This window comes from Suncus etruscus, chromosome 8 (assembly GCF_024139225.1).
Source record: "Suncus etruscus isolate mSunEtr1 chromosome 8, mSunEtr1.pri.cur, whole genome shotgun sequence".
Lineage (NCBI taxonomy): Eukaryota > Metazoa > Chordata > Mammalia > Eulipotyphla > Soricidae > Suncus > Suncus etruscus.
In genome coordinates, this window is record NC_064855.1 from 67,052,649 (window position 1) to 67,078,880 (window position 26,232).

General features: G+C 38.1%; 1 protein-coding gene and 1 non-coding gene across 3 annotated transcripts in view; both read left to right on the forward strand.

Moving 5' to 3' along the window:
• Positions 1–23,156, forward strand: part of TSC22D1 (TSC22 domain family member 1) — a 121,654-nt gene extending 98,498 nt beyond the window's left edge. Inside the window, exons 1-3 of one of the 2 annotated variants that reach the window (XM_049778756.1) lie at positions 19,937–20,166; positions 20,607–20,658; positions 21,807–23,156. In XM_049778756.1, coding sequence (XP_049634713.1) covers positions 20,042–20,166; positions 20,607–20,658; positions 21,807–22,064 — 435 coding nt within the window. In that variant the 5' untranslated portion in view covers positions 19,937–20,041 and the 3' untranslated portion in view covers positions 22,065–23,156. Of the gene's footprint in view, positions 1–19,936; positions 20,167–20,606; positions 20,659–21,806 lie in introns of those variants that run through there. The other variant, XM_049778755.1, reaches the window with a different exon arrangement.
• On the forward strand, positions 210–316 carry LOC126016903 (U6 spliceosomal RNA). Its single transcript, XR_007498588.1, has one exon. It is a non-coding gene; the product is annotated as a U6 spliceosomal RNA (small nuclear RNA).
• Positions 23,157–26,232: the final 3,076 nt, after the last annotated feature.

Here is a 26,232-nt window from a genome sequence, read left to right on the forward strand (position 1 = left end):
TAACAGGTTTATAATTGAATAATAGGCAATTAATTACATTAAGGAAAAATATCGGGTCAGTTAGCTTTGAAGCAAAATATACAGGATGAGTTTGTTTTGATTTGACTAAATAGAATTTTGAATCAGATTGTTAAAATGGAATAATAAAACTATAGTCTGCAAGTTTTATGATATGGCTCTGAACAGGAGAAATAGAAAAACGAAAAGAAGTGCTCGCTTTGGCAGCACATATACTAAAATTGGAACCATACAGAGAAGATTAGCATGGCCCCTGTGCAAGGATGACACATAAATTCATGAAACATTCCCTATTTTTTTAAATAAAAGGAAAAGGAGCATTGTTATCAGTGAAGAACTGACAAGACAGCAAATTATTAAGTATTGTATCAACTTTATTTTATGTGGGAAAATTATATGTATACATTTAATTTATTGTAAACTTTTTATAGTAAAAGATGTTTACTTGATTTAAAATCCAGTAATGGAAAATTGTTTTAATGCACTTTCATACGAAATTTCATTTTAATTTAGTAAAACAACAATAAATCAGTTATTTTTATAACAAATTAGTTTATTTTAATTCATTTTCATGGCTAAAGGTGACTTTGAAAGGTTGCACAGTTATGCTCACATCTAGCAGCCTCAAAATGATTTGATATATTGGAGATGGAAAAGAATTTTTCAGGAGTCAAAATACTCTGGTTCAGAGCACAGATAATATTCATATAGGCCTCCAATATTGAAACTTGGTGCCACCTTTTACCATTCACACATCACCTAACTTCTTTAAATCCTGGTCAACTATGTTGCTATGGAACAAAAATCAGATGATATCTACAAAGAATATTTAGCACATAGTTAATGCTGAATAAGTAGAAGTAGCTGTTAGTTTTAATCTACACTTTCCTATCCCTGGAGATTCTTGATTAGATGTTTGACGTTAGGATCAGGAATCTTTAATAACGTTCCTGGGACTCTGGTCATCAAATCCAAAATCTTGTTACATTCCACTTTTCTGCCTCCAAGTAATAGGACTGTAGTAAATTATTCTTTTATCCTTTATTTGGATATATTGAGGATGGTTATGTTTTAGGGTGTTTTTTGTTTGTTTGTTTTTGTTTTTTGGGCCACATTCGGTGATGCTCAGGGGTTCCTCCTGGCTATGCAGTTAGAAATTGCTCCTGACTTGAGGGGGTGGGTGTGTGGGAATTGGAGATCAAATTTTGGTTGGATATGTGCAAGGCAATCACCCTGCCTGCTGTATTGTCTCAATGCTATACTGTTTCTCTGGCTCAGAAATGATCTACTGTTTCAACCTGCTAGATCAGATTCTCTGGATGCTGGGGACCAAACCTAGCTTGGTTGCATGTAAGGCAAGTACCTCACCTGTTGTGCTATTTCTCTGTCCCCCTGGGTCTTCTCTATTAGCTTACCTAACTACCCCTGGAAATTCCTCCATTTCATTCCTCATTCCTACATCCACTATTCTTTTTCCCACTCCATTTCCCTTGGATTGGGGGTTCTTGGGACTGAAATGTAGTTACGAACCTTAAATGATGCTTTACCTATATGTGCTCTGTGTCTTGACCAGTTTACTACAACTCTGCTTATTTTCAGTCTCTGCTCTTTGGGAGACTGTCCTTGTACTTCTATCACCGTGCTTTAGACTTTTACACATTACTTCCACATTAGGTTAAAGTCATCCAGCTTCTATACTTCACTAGAAGTGTAAAGTCCTGAATGGTGCAGATATCTCTTTTATAATCCTAAAAGCCTCTTTTTCAAAATTAAATGCACAAAATAAGATAACTTTATAGGGAAGATAGACTTAGGCCAACCACTTGATACTTGATCGGCTTTGTAATTAGAGCACAGAGAAAAAAAAATACTTCCAGTTCAGTATGAATGCAAGTTCTCTTAGTTTGATGCTAAAAACATACCAAAAAGTAGATTAAGTGGTAGCAGCATTTTAATCAGAGTGGTGGTGGCAGGTACTAAGATAAGGCTGAAAGAAATGGAGCTCCAGCTTGATGGACAATGATTAAGCTGGGTACTAGAGGTAGCAAGCCTTACCTGGGTGAAAGCAGGACTTAACAGGGGTTCCCTTGTTTTCAGTTTTGTTCAAATGAAAGAACCCCTGCTGTGGCAGTCACAGTCCAGCTAAAAGCTCCTTCCATTGCTGATAAAGATATGGTCTGTGAACTCTTCTGCCACCTCTTTTGTTTGTTTTTGTTTTATTTTGTTTTGGAGTCACACCAGGCAGTGCTCAGGGGTTATTCCTGATGGAATTGGGGACTATGTGGAATGCTGGGGATAAAGCCTGGTCTGCTGTGTGCAAGCCAAACACACCACCTATTGCCTTTGCCTCCTTTTTTGTAGAAACACCCCCCTCTACTTACCCCTTTGAGTCAACACAAGGTTTGTGTTACATTGACCTCTTTTTTTCAACTCATTTATTTGCCTTCCAGAAACTTGTAATAGCCCAAATAGATGGCATTCATTTGATATACTTATTGGCGTCATGATAAAGCCTCTATTTCAACTAGAATGGAAGCTCTTGAAGGTCAGGGACCAGGACCAACTTCCTATCTTAACAAACATTTACCCAATAAAGTGAAAGATTGAGGCAGAGCTGGTGGGAAAGGTTAGGGATATGAGCATGGTCTATTCCAAAAAAAGAAAGAACAATGAGAGTGACCGAACTTGATAGAAGACTTAGTAAAAGAAGAAATCACCCCGATTCTTTCTACCATCATCATCCATAACAAAGTAATAATTTTGTTGTAATTATAACTACAATATTATCTTTTGAAAAAATACATAGTTCTCTGTTGTTGCTATAACAAATTACTCTAAAATAGAATGACCTGTATTATAATGACTAAATATATTAATTTACTCTGGGGGTCAAAATTTAGGAATAATTTAGCGGCCAATTTGTGTTCTGGGTTTTATGGTGTCTTTAGAGAGCTGTCATCAAGGGCTCTGTCCATCCAAAGCCTTGTCCTTGGGCTGGAGCCTCCAATTCTAAGACGCTTGCCCACAGGGTGGAATAAGTTGGATACGATCTTAGCCTGGCACCCCTCACTGAGTTCTTAGCTGTGTGGAGCTCTCCAGTGGGTAACCTGAGGTCTTCGTGATGTGATAGATCACGTCCTGAGAATTGTACAAGTACATTATGAATCAAACATTATAGATCCTTTCAAGTGTTGTTTAGAAGGGACACTGCAATGAGATTTAAAAGTATAATTTTGACTTGGTCCTTAGGGCACAGAAAATCTTGCTTTTAAGAGAATTTACAGAATATATGCAAATAGCAGAATCAATGACAGATATTAGGAAAGGCACATTTGATAAAATGTAGTAACTTGAAGACTGCTGCTCAGTAAACACAGGTCCTAGCACTCTATTTTGATATGACATCTTCAAATTCTTATTAACTTAGTTTTGTTTTTTATTTTATTTGGGGGGTTGTTTGTTTTTTGGCCACATCTGGATGTATTCAGGGGTGACTACTGGCTCTGCACTCAGAAATTACTCCTGGCAACACCATATGGGATGCTGGAGATCAAACATGGGTTGGTTGTGTGCAAAACAAGTGCCTTACTCACTGTACTATCACGCTGGCCCCAAACAAACTTAGTTTTCTTTCTTTTCTTTTTTTGTTTTTGGTTTTTGGGCCACACCCGGCGATGTTCAGGGGTTACTCCTGGCTGTCTGCTCAGAAATAGCTCCTGGCAGGCACGGGGGACCATATGGGACACCGGGATTCGAACCAACCACCTTTGGTCCTGGATCGGCTGTTTGCAAGGCAAACGACGCTGTGCTATCTCTCCGGGCCCAAACTTAGTTTTCTTGACCATCCAATAATATAAAAGTGTCAGTAGACTTAATTTCCGCTAATTATCAAATACACTTATTACAGATACCTGTTTATCAAAAGTGAAAATGCAATCTAAGATAAAGCCTCCTTCAATAATCTTCTATATCAGTCCTGGGGATTCTTTTGTGGTTTTCTCATTTGTTCTGCTTTATCCAGTAGCTAAAGGCTTTGGATGTTATAGAGATAATTTAAACTGCAAAACTTTTCACTAGGGCCCAGAAATAGAACATTCAACTGCAAAACTAGTTACTACGTAGTTTAAACTAGTGTTTCTTAAAGTGGGTGATACTGGCAGGAGTGGGAGGAAGGTGGTAGCCTCAGGTGCAGATAGGGGCACTATTTGTTCACTTAGGGGCTACTAAGTGATTTTTTTTTCTGGAAAGGAAATAGTATATTCAAAGTACATTTGGGAACTTTTAACTTTGGCTGGATTTGGCAATTTCCAGTTTCCCATTATATATTGGTTGTATTTTTGTAAGAAATGTTTTGCCTCTGTTGTTGTTTTGAGGTGATTTATTCTTTAATTCATCAGAGATCCTTGGCTTCCTTCTTTTTCTTTTGAGCTTGTTATTTTTTATGAGAGTCACACGCAGCAGTGTTCAGGACTTACCCCTGACTTTGCACTTCTGGCAGAACTTCAGGGGACATATCAGGTGCTAGAGATGAGCCTAGGTCAGATGAGTGCAAGGCAAGCACTTTACCTGCTGTACTATATCACTCCTGCCCCATCTTTTGAGTTTGTTCTTATTGGCTTCACAGCACTTAAAAATGCTTTGGTCTTAGATTATCTTTTCATCTATTTGTTAATCTTTAATGTTCCATTCAGTGTATTTCCTATGTCTCTGTTCTGGTGATACCCATACATTCATTCTTTAAGAATATCTTAATTCGGGCCCGGAGAGATAGCACAACGGCATTTGCCTTGCAAGCAGCCAATCCAGGACCAAAGGTGGTTGGTTCGAATCCCAGTGTCCCATATGGTCCCCCGTGCCTGCCAGGGGCTATTTCTGAGCAGACAGCCAGAAGTAACCCCTGAGCATCGCCGGGTGTGGCCCAAAAAAAAACAAACAAAAAAACCCCAACAAAACAAACAAAAAAGAATATCTTAATTCTCAGGACTGGAGTAGTGGCACAGTGATAGGGCATTTGCCTTGCACGCGCTAACCTAGGACAGACCACAGTTCAACCCCCTGGCTTCCCATATGGTCCCCCAAGTCAGGAGTGATTTCTGAGTGCATAGCCAGGAGTAACACCTGAGCGTCACTGGGTGTGTCCCAAAAACAAACAAACAAAAAAAAGGATATCTTAATTCTGGTCTGGGCATATATAGTACAGGGCTAAGCAGCTTACCTTGCATATGACTGACCCTAGTTTGATCCCTGGTACCAAATATGGTCTCCCAAGCACTGCCAGAAATGATCCCTGAGCACTACTGGGTGTAACCCCCAAAGCCAAAATAAACAACAATAAAATGTTTCTTTATACCCATATCACCTCAATACATACACACTTCTGCCATTACTGATTAACATTTTTGAACCAGGTTAATTAAACGTTTGATATATTGAATGAATGTTTTATAAAGAAAATTCAACATTTATATAGAAAAGTTAACATTTGCTTAACAATAGCAAGGCAGAGGTTTGTATGGTGACTTGCTTCATCTGGGGGCTGCCTCTGCATTCACCTAGGATTTCTTGTCAGTCTAAGCACAAGCAAAATGTGAAATGCACATTATGCTCAACTTGTTCTTTAACATTTAAATTGTGTTGGAACACATTTGCATTTTTCCAAACAAGCTTGGTAACAGAACAGATTGTACTTGATAGGCCCTTTCAATTTAACAGAATTGTAGTTCTAGGAAATTTTCTCTAATTATTTTGTGATTCTTTTCTCCCCTCTGCTCTGTTTACAGCCTGATCCATCCTATGTTAGTACTGTTGTTTCTTTTCATGAGATAACATGAACAAAAGTACTAATATTTAGGCCTTAGGTATATAATCTTTATTATTATTTTTTGTTTCTTTTTGGGGGGCCACACCTGGTGACGCTCAGGGGGTTACTCCTAGCTATGGGCTCAGAAATCTTTCCTGGCTTGGGGGACCATATGGGATGCTGGGGGATCGAACTGTGGTCCGTCCTAGGCTAGCACTGGCAAGGCAGACACCTTACTACTTCGTGCCACTGCTCTGGCCCCAGGTATATAACTTTATATACCACACCACCCAAAAAACACCAATCTCTGTCTATTCCTAGGTCTCTACTCATTTGTCCCTTCCCCCCCTTCTTTCTGTCTTACCCTTTCCATCCCCTGCTTGATAACATCGGTTGTATAACAGAGTCTAAGGGTTAATTTTTTTTTTGTTTACTCCCTCAGTTTGTTTCTTTATATGCCACATATGAATGAGATTGTTTGGTATTTGTCTTTTTTTTTTTTTTTTTGGTTTTGGGGCCACACCCGGTGATGCTCAGGGGTTACTCCTGGCTGTCTGCTCAGAAATAGCTCCTGGCAGGCACGGGGGACCATATGGGACACTGGGATTCGAACCAACCACCTTTGGTCCTGGATTGGCTGCTTGCAAGGCAAACGAGGCTGTGCTATCTCTCCGGGCCCTGGTATTTGTCTTTTATCTTAATATAATACCCTCCATTTCCATCCAAACTAATGAAATGCAAGTTTGTATCTTTTTAATGGCTGGGTGTATATATATATGCAATTTTTTTTATATTTCATCTGTTACTGGGCTCTTGGGTTGTTTCCAAAATATTATAAATGGCACTGCAATAAAGAGTATATATATATTCACATATTCAGACTAATGTCTTTTGTTTTCTTGGGAATGATACCAAGGAGTGGAAATACTGTATCATATGGCAATTATATTTTCGATTTTTGAACTACTATTTTGTACTTTCCTATTTTCCTTGTCTGATATTTTTTCTAGATTCTGATATATTTCATTGATTCATTTTTTCTCTTGTGTCATAGTAGCAATATCTCCATTTTTACAAATTAATTCTCTCCTCTCTCTCTCTCTCTCTCCCCCCCCCTTTTTGGACACTTGTTTTTGCACTTTGTTAATGAAGCATATCACTTTAATTTTGTTCAATGCCCAGTTCTTGTCTAGAGTGATCAGTTCCAACTTACATTATCATAGTGGTCCCTTCTCTGAACTAACTGTACTGTTCCACTATTTGTGGCAAGCTTCCTGCCCTGGAATCATTCTCATCTTTATTGTCTCTGAATTTTATTACTGCAATATCTTTATTTTTCTTATTCTCATAAATGAGAGAGATTATTCTGTCTATCCCTCTTCCTCTGACTCATTTCACTCAGCATAATACTTTCCATATCCATTCATATAAGCAGATTTCAGGACTCAATTTTTTCTGACAGTGGCATAATAGTCCATTATGTAGATGGACCACTATTTCTTTAGCCACTTATCTCTTCTTGGGCACTTGAATTGTTTCCAGATTCTAGCTATTGTATATAGTGCTGCAATGAACATAGGAATGCAGAGGCCATTTTTTGTATTGTGTTTTTGTGTTCCTAGATTATATCCCTAGGAATTGCTGAATCATATGGAAGCTCAATTTCTAAGTTTTTATGGAATATCCATATTGTTTTCCCAAAAAGGCTGGACTAGTCAGCATTCCCAATAGCAATGAATGAGTCCCTTTATCCCTGCATTGAGCCAGCACTGGTTGATCTTGTTCTTTGTGATATGTGCCATTCTCTGTGATGTGAGATGATACTTCATTGTTGTTATGATTTGCATTTCCCTGATGGCTAGCATTTTTTTCTTTTCTTTTTTTTTTTTTTTCTTTTGCTTTTTGGGCCAAACCTGGTGATGCTCAGGGGCTACTCTTGGCTATGCACTCAGAAATTGCTCCTGGCTTGGGGGACCATATGGGACGCTGGGGGATCGAACCATGCTCTGTCCTAGGTTAGCACATGCCACTGCTCCAGCCCTGATTAGCATTTTTTCATGTGCCTTTTGGCCATCTGTATTTCTTCTTTGAGAAAATGTTTATTTCTCCTTCTCATTTTTGGATTTTTTTTTTTTGCTAAATTCTACGAATGCCTTGTATATTTTAGATATTGTTCTGCCTGTTTTCCTCTATGTATCTTAATAGTTTTAGGTCTTATATCAAGATCTTAAGTTCGTTTTGATTTGACTTTTGTACAAGCACAGCGTTAGAGATCTGAGTTTGCTTTTTTGTATGTAGCTGATGAGTTTTCCCAACACCACATGTTGAAGAGACTTTTGTTTCACTTTGTATTTCTTGCCCCTTTATCAAAGTTTAATTGATCGTATACCTGTGGTCCCAGAATATTCAAGTCTATTCTATTGATCTGAGGGTGTGTCTTTATTTCCAGTACCATCCTGCTGTTATAATGACGATTGTTTTCTTGTACAGTTTAATGTTGTGGAAAGTAATTTCTCCCATCTTTTTTCTAGGGGTTGTTTTAGCTATTTGTGTATATTTATTTTTCCAAGAGAATTTCAGGAGTATTTGAACCACTTCTTAGAAAGATGTTATGGATATTATAGGGATTGCATTAAATCTGTAACAAAGCTTTGGGAAGTATTGCCATTTGAATGTCGTGAATCCTACCAGTCCCTGAACAGGTTATGTGTTTCTATTTTCTTTTGTTTTCTTTTATTTCTTGAATAATGTTTTATAGTTTTCTTTGTATAGGTCTTTTACTTCTTTTGTTAAGTTGATTGCAGGTACTTAATTTTCTAAGGCACAATTGTGAATGGGATTGTTCTTTTAATTTTCTTTTCTTTCATTATTTGTGTACAGAAAGGCATGTATTTTTGTGTATTAATTGTGTAGCCTACCACTCTACTATAGAAATCTTTTATTTCTACTAGCTACTGTCACGTCTTCAGTGACAGCTTGACTTCTTTCTTTCCTATCTGAATATCATTTTCTTGCTTCATGCGATGGCAAGTACTTTGAGTACTGTATTGAATAGGAATGGCGAGAGGGACAATCTTGTCTTGTGCCAAATCTTAGAGAAAAGGCTTTTAGTTGTTCCCCATTCAGTATAATGCTTACCATGGGCTTGTGGTAAATGGATTTAAGTATGTTGAGAAAGGTTCCTTCACTTCCCATCTTGTTGAGAGTTTTTATCATGAACAGGTGCTGAACCTTGTCAAATGCTTTCTCTGTATTTATTGCTATATGATTTTTATATTTTCTTTTGTTGATGTGCTGTATTATATTGATTGACTTGTGTATATGTTAAACCATCCTTGCATCTCTGAAATGAATCTTACTTGGTAATGGTGTATGACCTTATTAATAAGCTATTGGATCAACTTTTTTTCACCCCACTTGAATATAGGTTCCAGGAAGGCAGGGATATTATGTTCACTACTATGCCAAGATAGTGCCAGGCATAGACCAAAATTTTTCTATATGCAGGTGTATGTTCTCTCTATATTTATGTGTATAAGTACATATGTACATTATATGTTGAGTTTTCATCACTTTTTTTTTGAGCATTTCAATATTCCACTGATAACCAGTCTTAGGAAAGTAAGGATTACCAAATGTGATGGTATCTGTTACCTAAAACTGCAGAACTGTATTATGCTCAATCAAGTCATACAACTTTTATGCTGTTTCCTCATCTGTATAAGTGGGAGATAGCACTTAAATAAGAGGGTTATTGAAGGGTCAGTGATTCATATATGTAGCAGGTTTAGAGAAGGAAGTGGCAAGTAGTAAGTGCAATTAAGTGCTGCTATCCTTATCAATGTGATTATTTTTACTGCATTTTTCTTCATCCAGTAACACTATTGAGCACTTTTTGCTGGATCTGATCTAGACTTTTGAAACATATTGGTAAAAAATAGCAGTATTTGTGGAGCTTACCTTCTAGTGTAAGAAGACATATAATAAAGATAGCACTGAAGAAATGGGAACGGGTTGTAAAATTTTCAGGCTAGGGAAGAATTGCTTTTACTGAGATGTGAGGAGAGCAGGGAAGAATATTCAGGGGGATTGGTGATGCTGGCCACTGACTCAGTGGTACGTTTGTGCTTATTTGTTCTACTGCTTTGATTTCTGACCCATATCTCTCTTCCTTTCTTCCATCTATTTTATGTTCATTAAAAAATTTTTCTCCTATACTGTAATATTAAAACAATACTTGAAAGAGTAATCATTTTAAATTGTCATTTCTGCAACTACTTAATTTAGCTTATCCTGATTAGGTAAGATACTTGATTTTTTTTGTTGTTGGGTTGTGATGAGGTGTTTAGGCAACACAGGTAGTTCTCTGTGGATTGTATGGTGTTGTATGGGATCAAACTGGGGTTAGTTGTAGAGAAAGTAAGTATACTTTAACCCCTGTAACTATTTTACCAGGATGTTTTGTGTGTGTGTGTGTGTGTGTGTGTGTGTGTTGTGTGTGTGTTGCTTGCAGGACACACACACCTCAGCTGTGCTCAGGCCTTACTCTTGGCTCTGTGCTCTGGGGTCATTTCTGGTGGTGCCTGAGATCAAACCTCCTATAAGGCAAGTACCCAACTCATTCTGTATCTCTAACCCCAGGATACTTGTTTTGTGCTTTTTTTAAAAAAAAAAAATCTCTTAATATAAACTTACCTCTCTCCTCCAACTTAGTAAAGACAAAATGTTTATAGTTTTATTCATAATATATATTTGCAGTATTCAGTTTTATGTAGTCTTAATAGATTTATCTCAGTATAATAGATGGAACCTATGTCTTGTCTTTGATATCACTTAATATCCTTTGCAGAACATCTTTCTTTGTTCAAAATTTAATTTTAAATCTATGTAGTAAATTTGTGTAATCTAACAATGGAACAGACACTTACATTTTTTAGTATTAGACTCAGTTAGCTAAGTCATTTTGTTCTTCTTTTGTTTTTTAATTTTTCATACTTAGCTGTACTCAGTTATAATTCCTGGCAATGATTGGGGAATTATATATGATGTTAGGAATGGAATCCAAATGGGCCATGTACACTACCTTACCCATCTTTTTTCTCCAACTTCAGTTGGTGCATTTTGTAGTTTAGTTTTAACTTACACTACTATTTTTCAATATGTTTATTTTGTTTGTTGGTTTGGGGCCACACCTGGCTATGTTCAGGGCTTACTTCTTGCTCTTTGCTCAGGAATCACTCTTGGGCAAGATTTGGGAGGGGAATATATATGGTGCTAGGGATTGAACTGGGTTGGCTGCATGCAAGGCAAGAGCCCTACCTACTGTACTATTGCTCCAGCCCCAAATCATTATATTTAAGACATAATGTTTCAAAATATCTGACCATAATAATTATAAGTGATTTTTTTATGTAGGGTAGGCTTTCATTTCTAATTAATTGAAAGGGATGGTGTATTTGAGTGTCAAGAAACAGCGTCAAGAAACATTTATAATTAATTGAAATGGATGGTGTATTTGAGTGTCAAGAAACAGCCCTTCTTTCAGATCCATTTAATAAAATGGGTGGCTCTACATAGTTACTAATTCAACCTGAAACTCCTGGTCTGCATGTCTGGAGAATACTCCATTCCAGAATTACTTGGATTGATTCTAGACAAAATATCCAATAAAAGCCCATTATTTAATTTACAGAATAAGGAAATTAGAACTGAAATATTTTGTAAGGTCTATTTAGCTCTAAAATTCTGAGTAGAAACCTCAGCCATATTAAAGTCACAGAGATGTAATCCATAGAAATCATAACATGAAAATGTTTTCTTTATCAAAGCATGTTTTAACTTGAGTCATGTTTTCCAGTTTGTTAAAAACTTGCTTACATTTGTACTGCTTTAGCAATTCAGTCATTATATAATGTTGTAGAATAAATCTTCATCTTCATAATTTGAGCTTCATTTTGTGTTAGCATCAAAAAAACACCAATTAATGACCTTAAATGGTTCTGTAGCATAGAACAATAGTTAGTGTACTTCCTACTGAACTTTCCTCAATTAATGCCCTAAGTAGGGTCTTGAAAAACTGAAGCTTTCTGTGAAAGGATAAATAACAAAACCAAGTCTTTGAAAATGTCATTTCCTTCAACATCTGGATTTCTTTTTTCTCATCAACATTACAATAAAACAATAAATGAAATGACGTTATTTGGGGACCTATTATAAATACTTATCTTTGCAGTCTTTATGTGAAAAATGACCTTAACATAACTAATGACTTCTAAAAAGTAAAAGGTTGAAGCATATGTTTCCTACAGTTTTGCATGCAAAAATAAAATAATATGTATTTTTGTTGTGATATTGGCATGAAATTCTTGACATAGCAACTTATAATCAGGATGCCTGTACACTTTAGGAATGAATATTATTTACTTCTAAATCTGTGATGTCTTTTTTGTTCATGACTCCTGATTTTCACAATTTACCCCTAACTACCACATGTAGACATTTTTTGAAGAAATTTTACTTTGAGGAACTTACTGTTTTCACAAAGTGAAAAGTTAGAAAAGAAAGAATGTTAACCATTTGAATCCTGTTGCTTAAAGCAAAGCACCAAGTCATTTTCATGTAGGCATCCTTTTGGAATTAGTAGATAGATATAAGAGAACTTAGAGATTGGCTCAGTTTTATGTAACAGTAATTTAAAAGTAATCCTTAAGTATGAAATGTAGAAGGCTTTACAATCTACTTTCAGCTTCTGGATTGATATTTGGGAAAGGGATAAAGAGGGAAGAAGAAATAAAGATGAGCAATATAATAAAACAATGAAGTGTTTTGAAGGAGGATGGTTAAAAATAATCTTGGCTGAGAACATGGCTAAAGGTTACATGTCTTGCATATGTGAGGCTGGCTTTGGCATCCCTGGTTTCTCGATTGGGGGGAGAAGTAATCATAAATATTTAGAGAATAGTATAAAAAAATATATGTAAGATCCTTATATACTGTATACGTATGGGCATAAAGAAATAGAAGATTATAGGAATGGAAATGTGGCTGCATGGTACAGAGGGTTGCATGCAGGTTGCATGCTGTGGGATGATTAATTTCATATGGTTCCTTGTTGTCACAGGCATGGTCACAATTTTAACATTAAGACCAAATGAGCACCTCCAGGCATCTCAACAGCAGAAAAGGGAAGGGGTGTGTGTGTGTGTGTGTGTGTGTGTGTGTGTGTGTGTGTGTAAATAAAAGGTTATATTTAAATTTGCTAGCATTTTATTAGGATTTTTGAAATTCATATCTGAGTCCTTATTTTTAACACTAATCTGAGACTTAAGAAACTTGTAGTATCAGAGAATTGATTTAGTCTCCTGCAGATTAATCAACAGGCTCTACAACTTTTAAGTACAAAAACAAAATGTAAATTTAAAAGTTAAACCAAATGATACATTTCATATGATTTTAATGAACTAGTTATAATTAGGCAGTTAGGTCTTTTAAGTGAAAATATTCAGTTCCATGGATTATAAAATCCAATTAAAGTGGTATTCAGGATAACCAGAGACCCATTCCCCAAGATTCTCAACCAACTTGGTGTGGAATTCGAGGACCACAATTATGGTGCTGCTCAGGCCATTGGTGATTGGGTCACCATTTGATGCTGGGGATATGTCCCCTGCACTATTTCTCTGGCATTTTATGTTTAAAAGTGTGTTGTATATATAGTAAAGTTAATTTTTATAGTACACAGTAGAGTTAGGTTTGCCAGGTTTCCAGCTCTGTGCTCAAAAGTGACCTCTACAGGTGCTGAACTGGCGATGTGGGGAGGGGGGGGGGGGAGTGCCCCCTGGTCGAGCTGCAGGGGCGAGACTATCTGTGGTGCTAGAGATTCAAACCATGGTTGGCAGGTTGCGAGGCAATTCTGCTTAACCCCAGTGCTGTGTGTCTCTGGTCCTTTTAGTATATATAAAGTTCTACAAGTTTTGACAAACATCGTGTATGTTAGTTAACATACAAAACAGTTCTATCACCTCACAGAAACCTTATACTCAAAGGCTGTTCCTAATATTACATACTAAAGCTGTTCCTAATATAACTCTAGACTTTTCTACATTGTCAAATAATGAGTAACAGTTTGCAGCCTTTTGAGTCCTTTAATATATCAGAATTTAAATGAAATTTGTCCATGTTGTTTGTGTATGTATTAGTTTTTAGTTGTTGTTCTATTTCTGTTTAGTGATGTTCAGGAGTTTTCTATGCTATCATTCATATGATTACTTTGATCAAATATACTCTGGCCACTTTTTACTAAATTAGCTTGTTTGTTTTCCTAGTATTGAGCTTTGAGCTTTTTTTTAACTATTCTAAAAATGGCCTTTGCCAGATCTGTGATTTGTAGTTTTTCATTCCAGCCTGTATCTTGTCTTTTTATTCTTATATCTCTTTCCAAAACAATGTTCTTATATTTTTATAATGTTTCATATATGGAGCTGTGTATGATAACTGAGTATTTTTAATCTAAATTCTTAAAGACTTCTCTGGTGTTTTAACAAAAGTTTTATGGCTCAGTATTTTACATTTATGTCTTTGGTTTTGTTGTATTTCTTATTTAAAAAGTTAGATTGCTCACTTTTTGGAGAGGGTGTTCAGGGCCACTTAGCAGTGCATGCTGGGATGCTAAGGAAAATTATTCATGTTGGATTTATTTCGCTTTATGCTTGTGAGTGCTATTATTGAAAAGCCTACTCTATCTTCATTGAACATGGTTATATTGTTGTCAAATCATTTTACCATATATATGTGTCATTCTGTTTGTGACTATCATTTTTTCCATTGCTCTGGATGTCTTTTATGTTTTTTCCTTTGGCATTTTCCTTCCTTCCTTCCTTCCTTCCTTCCTTCCTTCCTTCCTTCCTTCCTTCCTTCCTTCCTTCCTTCCTTCTTTCCTTCCTACCTTCCTCCCTTCCCTCCTTCCTTCCTTCCTTCCTTCCTTCCTTCCTTCTTTCCTTCCTACCTTCCTCCCTTCCCTCCTTCCTTCCTTCCTTCCTTCTTTCCTTCCTTCCTTCCTCCCTTCCCTCCCTTCCTCTCTCCCTCCCTTCCTCCCTCCCTCCCTCCCTCCCTCCCTCCCTCCCTCCTTCCTTCCTTCCTTCCTTCCTTCCTTCCTTCCTTCCTTCCTTCCTTCCTTCCTTCCTTCCTTCCTTCCTTTGTTAATTTTCTTTATTTTACACACTGTGGTTTACAGAGTTGTTCATAATACATATATTTCTGGCATTCAATATTCCGCCACAACCTGGTCATCAGATTCCCAATTTCCCTGAAGCCTGCCCCTTGGCAGGTAGGTATAATTTACTAAATATTTTGTGCATTACTACTGGGAAATAAGAATTAAATATATGGGGTATTGCGTGGCAAAATTTGAGGACCTTTAGTGCAGGGCTGGTGAGTTCATATGGTGACACAGTTATTCATATTGGCCCTCTGCAAGGCCCCAGTGCAATCAGGTGTGAGGCTGGTGTGTTCAGGGTTTTTCCTGCTAATTGGGCCTCTCTTATGGCATTGTCCACTTGCACAGACATGGTGAAAGGCTCTAGTTCATAGGTGTGACTGCCAGGGACATCTGAAGTAAAGATGCAGTGTGGTATGGGAGGCAGCCCTGCCTAGCAAGTATTGAGATCAGGTAGTTGGGGTTCTTCCACTTTGTGCAGACTATAAGTTGTTTATTTTTTCTCAAGTAAATTTTGGTAGCTTCTGTAGTTCTAGGAATCTGTTCATCTCATTTGTTCTGTTACATTTATTAAGACAAATTTGATATGCCAGATTTTTATTTTCTTTGTTTAAAATAGAGCATAATTTTGCTTTTGATTATTCATTTGAATCTTAAACTATTTAGACATGTGAAATTTTAAGATAGTTTTCCATTATCGATCTCCAGTTTAATTCCTCTCCTTAAGAGGACATACTTTATATAATATGAATCCTTTTAAATTTCTTGAGACTTTCTCTATGACTCAATATGGCCTATTTCAGTAAAAAGAAAATCCTATGTGAACTTGAAAAGAATTGTATATAGTACTGTTTTTGAATAGAATGTTTTAGCCAAAACTTAAGTGGTAGACAGTAATAATCATGTATTTACATTTTTACTTTTGTTTAGTTATTCTTTCAGTTATTGAGAAAGAATTGTCAACCTCTCAAAAAATTCAGTTGTGAATTTTTCCATTTCTCCATACAATTCTATGAGGTTTTGCTTCTGTTTGTGTTTGTTGTTGTTTCTTGTGTGTGTGTGTGTGTGTGTGTGTGTGTGTGTTTTCAGAGTTTATACTTTCTTATACTTTGCTCTGCATTCAAGTATCACTCTTTACTGCTCATGGGGCTATATGGGATACTGGGGATCAAACCAAGGCCTTCTGTGTGCAAGAGAAGCTCCCTATCTCCTGTACTATCATTTTGGCCCCATGCCTCTGTATGTTTGAAGCTGTTATTGTTGTACACTCAATAGAAACTTTGCTGACCACTTGAAAAAAATGACCCTTTATTATTGTGAAATGACCTTTGTTCTGCAGTCTGCTTTGACCATTTCTTCATTATTGTTCAAATGTGTTATCGTCTTTTCTTCTTTTACTTATACTTATTAGTTCAAGTATTCAACTTAATGCAGTGCATAATCATGTCTTGCTTTTTTAAATTCCAGTCTGGCAAGCTCCACCACCTTTTTTTTGGGTATGTGGGGGTGTGAGCCACACACTGTTTTAGTACTTAGGAGCTCTCCCTTCTCTCTTCTTGGGGGTATTGGGAATTTTAACTGGAGTTGGTGGGATGCAGGGCCTTAACACCTGTACCATCTCACTGGCCCTCTACCCACCTTTTAATTAAGATATTTCATATTGACCATTCACTTTCATGTGATAATTGTGATATTTTAAATATGTGAGCTTACCATGTTTCTCGTATTATATTCTTTTTTCCATTGTTTTGTTTATTCAGCTTTACTGTAGGTGGTATGTTTTCATATGATTCCATTTTTATTTCATTTGTTGGCTATAAGTGTAGGTTAGCTGTTACAGTACATGAAGCTTTTTTTAATTTATTAAGTGAATAAAACATACTTTGCTTCTGCCTTCTTAGCCTTTGTTCTACTTTTGTAGATTTTTCTTGAATGTATATAATACCAGTCCCTCCCCCAATTGCCATTATTTTGCTTCAAGCAATTCATTACTTTTTAAAGTTATCCAAATGAATAAATAAGAAGCAGTTTGTAAATAAGAAGCAGTTACATCGAACTCATATTTACCATTCCTGATGCTCTTCATGTCTGTGTAGATCTCAGTTGACTTGGCTAGATTCACACCTTCAATCTTCTCTTTGTCATTAATTCTGGGCTTTGTTTTTGTTCTGTTACCCAACTTAGACTTCTAGCTTTTTCTTATTTGATATCACTTCTAAGAGTGACCCATTATTTGTGGTCTATTAATCCCACTTCAACGGATAGTCCTGTGGTTTCATTTGCTAAACTTGGAGACTTAGTTTCAAACATACCTGCACCAAAGACAGAAGGGACTATTGCTTGGCCTTCTGGGTTGGAGTCACATTGGAGTTGCTAGGAATTTGGATGGGGGAATGAAGCAGGATAAATTATCTTATTTGAGTGATGACATCCAACTGTAACAGTATTAATAGATGATGTGCAGGAGAAAAGTGGATGATACTGAATAGAAGCAACAGGCTCTGTCCTGAAATGCTTAGTATCAGGATGCAGAAGTGATTAATTGGAATGTAAGTTTAAAAAAAAAAGCCTTTTAGGCAAAACAAAACCTAAAAACAACAAGGGGAATCCACTTTCAAATGCTTATGCTCTGTGTTCCATATTGTGTACTCTAGAGAGATCTCATCTCTGCCAAGAACCTGAAGATAGCCAGGATCATTCATGCCTATTAGGGCTCTCTCCTGACTCCTTTTACTAAGAATGGAAGCCTCCCTCAAAATTAGAGCATGAGATAATCCATATTAAGTATTTTGTGATATGCTAACATTGAACACATTTTGAATAATTTGATATTCAAAAGCAAAACCTTAGTGTTTTGAGAATAATGAGCCCTACAATTAAAAATTTTATAGTTAAGAATTTTTTTTTTGGCTTTTGGGCCACACCCAGGATTCAAACCAACCACCTTTGGTTCTGGATCAAAGAATATTTTTGTTCTTTTTTTTTATTATTTTATTTAAACACCTTGATTACATACATGATTGTGTTTGGGTTTCAGTCATGTAAAGAACACCACCCATCACCAGTGCAACATTCCCATCATCAATGCCCCAAATCTCATATTTTTGTTCTTAATCCAAATTGGAATTTCCCTTTTGCCATCTTCCATATTCACAAGATTTAGTTCCTAATGATTTTGTATAGTGCTGAAAATCAAATGCTTATTACCTGAGTCAATTTAAAAGATGTTTAAAAATCTGTTATTTATAATTCCAAATATTAAATAAAACACTGTTTGTTTGAAGAATTAAAAACCTCTGTATATAAGTAGAATATATTCTTTTTTGTTGTTCTATGTTAATTTGTATGTTGGAAATTATTCGTTGAATTTGGGAGATCTCCAGCAGTGTTTTTTTAGAACTTCACCATTAGAGGGCAGTGTTGTAATGGCTAAGTGTGCCTTCTTAAATGAATTGTAAACTTGATAATCTATAAGAAGCAAATTCCAGGCCATAAGATTTTTGTTATTATTTTTTATAGTCTCAATAGATGCATCATTGCAGATATTTTAAATCAAGAGGGGTAATAATGTGATGGCTTAGCTGTTTACAACTGATAACTCGACGGACCATTGGTTTGGAAAAGGAATTTGGTTAGTGTAAGAAAAAAAAAAACACAAGGTGTAATCCACACTTGACAACATTCCTTCGAGGTGAAATGCTTTACAATATTTTAATCTCTCTGATGTCAGAAGACTCCTAGGATTGCGTCGTTCAGGAATTCACGTTTAATTTCCTTGCTTTAGGGATTTACTGAAAACGATCTACTTCAACCTGTGGTTTGTCTTTTTCAAATGGCAGGAGAGATTAAGATTTTAGAAGTTCCGGACTCTAGGGACCATTGGGGAAAAGTGAAGTGCGTGTGATGCCTTCGAGGTGGATGCATTCCTCTTTGCCTCAGCTTCTGTCCATCCGCAAAGCAGATGCAAAAATTTGGGGGTTTTGTTTTGCTTACAAGTAATCGCTAAAAATTCATGGAAAAAAGGAGTATTTCCCCAGAAAAAGCAAATGCGATTTTCTCTCTTAAGTTCCTTTTTTTTTTTCATTTTTTTTTTTGCATTGTAGTTATTAGCCTTGTAAATACATAAAACCATCTCCTAAAATCCTCCCATGACTGCTAGCCTATAAGCGCCAGAGTAATTGCAATCGAGTCACTAGTCTAGAAGCTCCCCGCTTGCTAGTCGTGAACGGTGGGACTGGGCATGCCCAGTAGCTCCGACGGGGCTGGTTGCAAAATAGGAAGCTTTGACGCCCATCGGCTGCCGCGGGGACCAGCAGCTCCGGGGACGGGGTCCGATTCCCTGACCGTAAGCACGTGGGGAGGGGTCCCCCGAGCTGAATTTCACTGCATCTTCTGCTGAAGCAGGGGGCCCAGCCGCTGGTGCAGGCCTGGGCGGCCTCCACGGTGCATCATGCCCTCTCGAGTGCGGCCTGGCCGAGCCCACCCGGGCCTGGCGCTGGGCGACTGGGGGCGGGGGTTGGTGGGGGTGGGGCGGGGCGGGAGGCCGGGAATGGGGGGGCGGGCGGGGCCGGCAGGGGGCGGGTCCCGCGCAGGACCGGCCAATCAAAGTGGCTCTTCCCTGCATATATATTTTTTTGCTCCGAGCCCTGGAGTCTAATCTAGAGTTAGTGGGAGCCGGGCCTAGCCACTGGGAGAGTTGTTTTTTTTTTTTTTGTTTTTTGTTTTTTCCCTCCCTGCACTCAGCAGCATCAAGACCTGCATCTATCTTTTCCCAGGGCTCCCCAACCTTTTTAGGATCCGAATTTCTTTAGATTATTAGAGTTCACCGATTGCTGTTTGTTCCCTGAATTGCAGAAAGCTAGCTACTATATAAGGTTTTTTTGGGGTTTTTTTTTTTGTTTTTTTTTTGGAAAAAAAAATCTAGCTCAAATTAACTGCCGCCGCCAGTATTATTATTCCCTTTTTTTTCCTTTTCCCGTAAGGGTGTTTTTATTTTTAGCTGTGATTGCATGAAATCCCAATGGTGTAGACCAGTGGCGATGGATCTAGGAGTTTACCAACTGAGGCATTTTTCGATTTCTTTCTTGTCATCTTTGCTGGGGACTGAAAACGCGTCTGTGAGGCTTGACAATAGGTAAATGTCCATTGGGATAGTTTAATTTTTACTCGGGAAGATACTTGTGATGATGGTTCAGGTAAAAAAAAAAAAAGCCAAGGCGAATTCCTTTGTCCATTGCTGAGAGACTACGGTGTTATTGGTTGTTCCTTTTTGAAGTGTATAGAATAGCTTTCTTTTCTTTTCTTTTTTTTTTTTTTTTTGTACCTCTGTTCAGGGAACAGGTTTTTTTTTTAAGTCACCTTATGTAATTTTCGCTCACTTTAAAATAGGGAAATGTCTGGATATTTGTTAGTAAGTCGAAGAATGGTGTGCTTAGAAGGTTTAATCTATTATAGAGCTTTAAAGAATAGATCCAAAATGTTGCTTGTAACACCACAGAGTCGAGAGATCCCTTTATGTCTTGGACGGTTTCAATTCCATTTATCGATTTTTTTTTCTCCTTCCCTCTTTTCCAGCTCCTCTGGTGCAAGTGTGGTAGCTATTGACAACAAAATCGAGCAAGCTATGGTATGTACTGATTTCGAGATCATTTGTGCTAAATGTGGGCACCATGCAACAAAATGTGAAATGTCTTGGGATGGTACCCGGGCCTGCCCCCACCGCGGCCTCCCCCTTCCCGCTGCTAAGATGATGGTTGCTGTCCATGCATTTAGAAATGCCGGCAGTCTCCATTCTGCCAGCGTGAAGCCGCATACCAGGGCTGCTTGCAAACAGCCTTCTTTGCGGCACCAATTTGCACCGAGGATCGGGCCCTTTTCCCCTGGGGGAATTGCTAGCAGCGCCGCTTCCACTCTGGAAATGCTTACTCCTATATAACCCTGCACGACTTTAGGCCTTGGCCGCAGAAGTGTTGGGGGGAGGGCAGCGAAGGGCCCCCTACATCGGGCACTGGCAGAACCCCTATTGCTATTGGGCTACTGCTCAATGAAGAAGGATGGGAGAAAAGTTTTGTGTTCTCTCTCTCTGCCTGTGCCTGGATTGATTTCTCCCGATTTTTCTTTTTTTTTATTTCCGCCTTGGCCGTTCTTTGTTATTGGAGCAGCAGCGCCTGTGGCTCTTCTCACGGGATTCTCTGCCCACTGTTGCTAGGCAAACTCCGAACCTTTAATTCGGGGCTATAAATAGCTCAGGCGCCTATTGGCTGCGACGTCGGCCCAGGTTTCTGTGATGTCAGCTTAATCACGAAGAGTGGGGGGGCCGGGAGGAGGGAGGAAAATGCGGCAACATGTTCTGTAGGAACTGGCTGCAGCTGGTGCTGAGGGAGGGCCTGAGGGTGGGGAAGCGCCTCCCATATTCCGGCCTCCTCTCTTGGGCTGCTGCCCCCCCCCAGGACCCCCATCTCCCCCTTAGGCATTTTAGGAAACACAGCTTTCCACCGTGTGCATTCCTTGCATAGCTTTTGAACATGCTGGACCTAACTGTTAAACATCAATTTTATCCTAACAGTCAGAGTTGTAATCAGTAGCTCTCCCCAAAGTGATTGCTCATGATTTCTTCACACACACACACACCCCAAAAAAAGGGCTGGATCTGTAGTAGATGCCTAGGGAGAGCCCAATGCAGAAGAAGAATGCTTGCTTTGGGAAACAAGAGCTAGAAAAAGTTTAACCCTCACCAAGTTCATCCCACCCACCCATCCTCTCTCCCTTTTGCAGGATCTGGTGAAGAGCCATTTGATGTACGCTGTGAGAGAGGAAGTGGAGGTCCTCAAAGAACAAATCAAAGAACTCATAGAGAAGAATTCTCAGCTGGAGCAGGAAAACAATCTGCTGAAGACGCTGGCCAGCCCCGAGCAACTCGCCCAGTTCCAGGCCCAGCTGCAGACTGGCTCGCCCCCTGCCACCACACAGCCGCAGGGGACCTCGCAGCCCCCCGCCCAGCCGGCGTCCCAGGGCTCGGGACCCACCGCATAGCTGCCAGGCAGCGCACAACTGCTGCTCTGTGGGAACTGGCCGGACCCCAGATGATGTCCTAGGGGCAACCCGCTCGCCCATTTCATTGCTCGCTGCAGAAGAGACGTGAGACTGACACCTGCCATTCTCTTTTTCTCCAGTATTAAACACTCCTATGCTTCTGGCTTGAAGACATTTCTGAGTTGGGTGATTCAAAGGTTAAGCAGAGAATTAGCATGGATATACTGGGACCTCATGCAGCTTGGCAAGTCCGAGAAATGGTTTCATTCATGCTGAGGAGCTGTGTGCCTTTCCATCCCCTCCTGGCCCCTGACCCTCACTCCAAGCGTTCCCTTCTGCTTGCATGTAGTGTTCTACATGGGGTTGTGAGACTCCTGGGGGCCTCTCCCTTCTCCCCCTTCTCCCCCAAAGGAACTTGAAAGGGAGGTAAACACTAATGCAGAGCCTCACCTAAAATGAGGGGAACCTTACTTCTTCATCGTATACATTGACAACTGTCACCAAAACCCATTAAAAAAAAGTATTGTGCCTCTCCGAAATAGTGGTTGACACAAAATTTATTAGTGACTAAACGATGACAGGTAGCTGGGACCCAGGCTATCTTACCTTGAACGTTGTTTTGCTTATTGTATATTTATGTATGTAGTGTAACTATTTTGTACAATAGAGGACTGTAACTACTATTTAGGTTGTACAGATCAAAATTTAGATGTTTCATTGGCTGTCTGCAAAGGTGTGAAGTGTCTTATATAGGAGATCTACCTTAAGAAAAGGTTACAAGAAGAAAGCCACACCTATAGAAATTTTAAGAATTTGGCACAGTTAGTCACTTTGTGTAATCTAGCTGCTGAATATCTTGAAGTTAAATTCCTGTTCACTGATGTCTTTTGATTGAGCTGGTTGAATACTTTGAGAAATGATCAGTTCTAGCTAATGAAATGAATTTCCCAGTAGGGGCTTCTGCATATTACCTGTATAGTAGTTATATGCATATGTTTCTGTGCATGTTCTCTACACAGTTGTAAGTTGTCACTGTATTTAACTGTTGCACTTGTCAACTTTCAATAAAGCATATAAAATGTTGATAAACAAGTGTTTCCACATTACAGTGTTAACATAATTGCAATCCTTTTCACAACTCTTTTTCAGGTAAAGTTAAAGCAGTTTGACTAGTAAAAGCCTGAAGAGGAGAGTTCTAAAGAGTATAGAATAAAGCAGGGGTTCCAGTGCTTTTGATTTTAGAGATTGGCTGAATTATTTCAGACAACATGAGAAGGAGACAAGACCTTAGTTCTTCAAGCTAGTTTTTAATCTGAGCGAGTAGTTTTACGCTTCAGAGTTGATGTGGGGCATTGAAGATCTCTAAATACCCTCCTCACCACCACCACTACCATCACTCCTCTTCCTCTAGTGGCTTTGAAAGTCTAGGAGTTCATGAAAGTTTTCATCTTTGGAAGTTTACTGGTAGAGAGATGACTTGGTGAATTTTGTATATATCCCCCAAACTCAGTCTAGGATCAAAAGATAGAAGCTGGAGAGAGAAGCTGGTAGCTACTTGAAGATCTTGATCTCTCTGGGTTTGGGAATCTTTCCTGGTGTGGAATGAGTTTCCAGCTTCTGGGATGGCCAAGCAAAAGCAGGATGATTCCAGTTGAATCCTCTGTAGGATCTGAATGGGCCTAAATGAGGAAGAGAGCCTCATTTTTTTGTAAATGCCCAAGATTTTTAAAAATGGGTGGACATTTGAAATATGCCCCAAAGCAAACTGGTGCCTTGGGTTGGAGTGGGATGGTGCCCTTCTGATCTAGGAAGACTGCAGAGCAGAGGAAATGAGTTGGATGTATGTAACAGTGCTCCTCTGACCCAGGATGCAGCGACATTATTTTCCACCTATGCATTCCCAAGCTGGATGTTATTTAAGCCCTTGCTGGACAAGGACTTAACTTTCCTGAATTCACTTTTTCTCTGCTATTGAGCTATTGGGAGAATGACATGGAATGGAGCACTAGACTTCTGCAAAGAATTAGGGTGCCTGTGTCACTGGTTTTGCAACCCTGACTTGCTGTTACAGGAGCCAATGGGTCACCATAGATAAGTGGCAATTGCCATAAAGACGGTTTGGAAGAGTTTTTGTTTTTTTCTTTCATTTAAAAAAAAAAGTCTTTGTCAAAGAGAGACTGGATATATGGCTCAGCTGTCAAGTGCATCCTCACAGGTGAGGCACTGGATTTAACCCCTGACACTGCAAAAAAAGAAAAAATCGCTTTGTTATAGTAGTTTGAAGGTTATATAACCTTAAGTAAAGGGATACTTAGGTAGTAATTACATTTCTTTAAAATAAAGCCTATGTAGTGAATAGAAATCTGTAGCCATATCATCTTTAATGTTCTTAATTGAAGATCCTTAATACCAAAGGTGCTAATTATTTAAAATTTGAGAAATTACATGTCAATGTATCATTAAGATAATGGAGAACCTTCTTTTCCATTAGTTAAGAGAATTCTGGGCCTTTGTTTTTATCAAAAATGTGAAACTCATGCCATTTTGGGAGTTGGATGTTGTATGTGAAATAATTATTAAAATCAAAAATGCTTTTTATACATGTTCCTTGTTTTAGTAATTACTATATATGTTTCTAAGTGATTGACTTTTTGTAAGGAAATTCTAATATAATTTTTAAAAAAGTATTTTACAGCTTGTTTACATACCTGTATACCTTTTGTTGGCTGATGGGTCATTATATATGATTCTGTCATATATTCATTGATTCTGTCATCCTGGTGTTTGACGGAGCAGGATGGATTTTAGGGGAAATGAATGTTGGGCCAATTCTGGATGTTCATGACATCATCAGTGACAGCATTGAAGAAATAGAAGGGATCTTACATGATTTCAGCAAATGTCTGCCTTCTGTTGAATTAATATTTGTAACTCAGTAATGCACTTTATCTTGAATAGTTAAAAAGCAAAATTTTATTTTCCATGATGTGATGAATATGCAATGCTAGAACCAAATTTAAGTTCATTTGAGAATTGCAAAAAAGGTTTTATTCTGATTAAAATGAGAAATGAGAATCAATAGATCCTACCCTTCCCTGGCTTTTATGTAACATAAGAAGTTGAAGAAGCTACCAGGGCTACTATTGCATGTCAACTATAGGTCCTTTCTGACCTTTTTCTGTGCTACATGGAGTTGGATCAGAGCACAGAGATCAGGTCTCGATATTAGATTCTGCAATCTTTAGCTCTGTTTTTCATGATGACTTTTCTAGCTTTGGGGGCAAGTAGGTCATTTTTATTGGCAGTTTCACTCGGGCTAAAATTAATTTGGTTTTAATCCAAGTCTCCATTTAAGCTTGGACAGATTGCTATACATGCTGTTCTTTTTCCTCATATAAAATGGAGACATAATCTGTAGAAATTTTTTTAAAATAAGGCTACAAAGCAGAAAGCACAGAGATGGGTCAAAGGAAGTACTCAAGGAATACTACTCATTAACATTTTTGAATCATTCGTTTGTTCCTGTTTATGTTGTTTTGTATTGGGGGATAAAGGTTTGACATCTTTATTTTCTAATCGCTTTGATTTACTGTTAATAGAGATGGATGTTAAATATTATTGCAAGGATACAAAGGGATATTTATAAAGAGATATACTTAGATATAAAGTCTAACCTTAAATTATTAATTTTCTCATGGAAGAAAATTGTACACGAAATCGGATTTATGTTTGGTCATTGGGATTAATGTTCAAGCTATATCCTTAGCCACTATCATTTAAAAATGTGTAGAACTGCTGTTATATTTTGGTATTAACCCGTGTTAATGTGTTTTTGGAATAGGTGTTTTGCAATAGACACCTATTGGGTATAATAGAAGAGTTCCTTGAGTGGAGTGTGGGAAAATGATAGTAGGGAGTGGCAGTGACTGTGATAAGGGTAATGTGTGTTTTCTGATGAGGACAGCTTCTATTTTAGTTTCATTCATGTATTCTGATGCAGAGATTTCCAAACTTGTTAAAATTTTAACTTGTTAAAATCCAGAAACCCGGGTTCTAGATGAAGTTTCCCAAATTTTAGGCACTATAGGACAAGCAAAAGCAATGCCTGTTGCTTTTTGGACCCACAGGCTACAAGTTTTCACTCTACTTTTTATTAGGGAAACTGGAC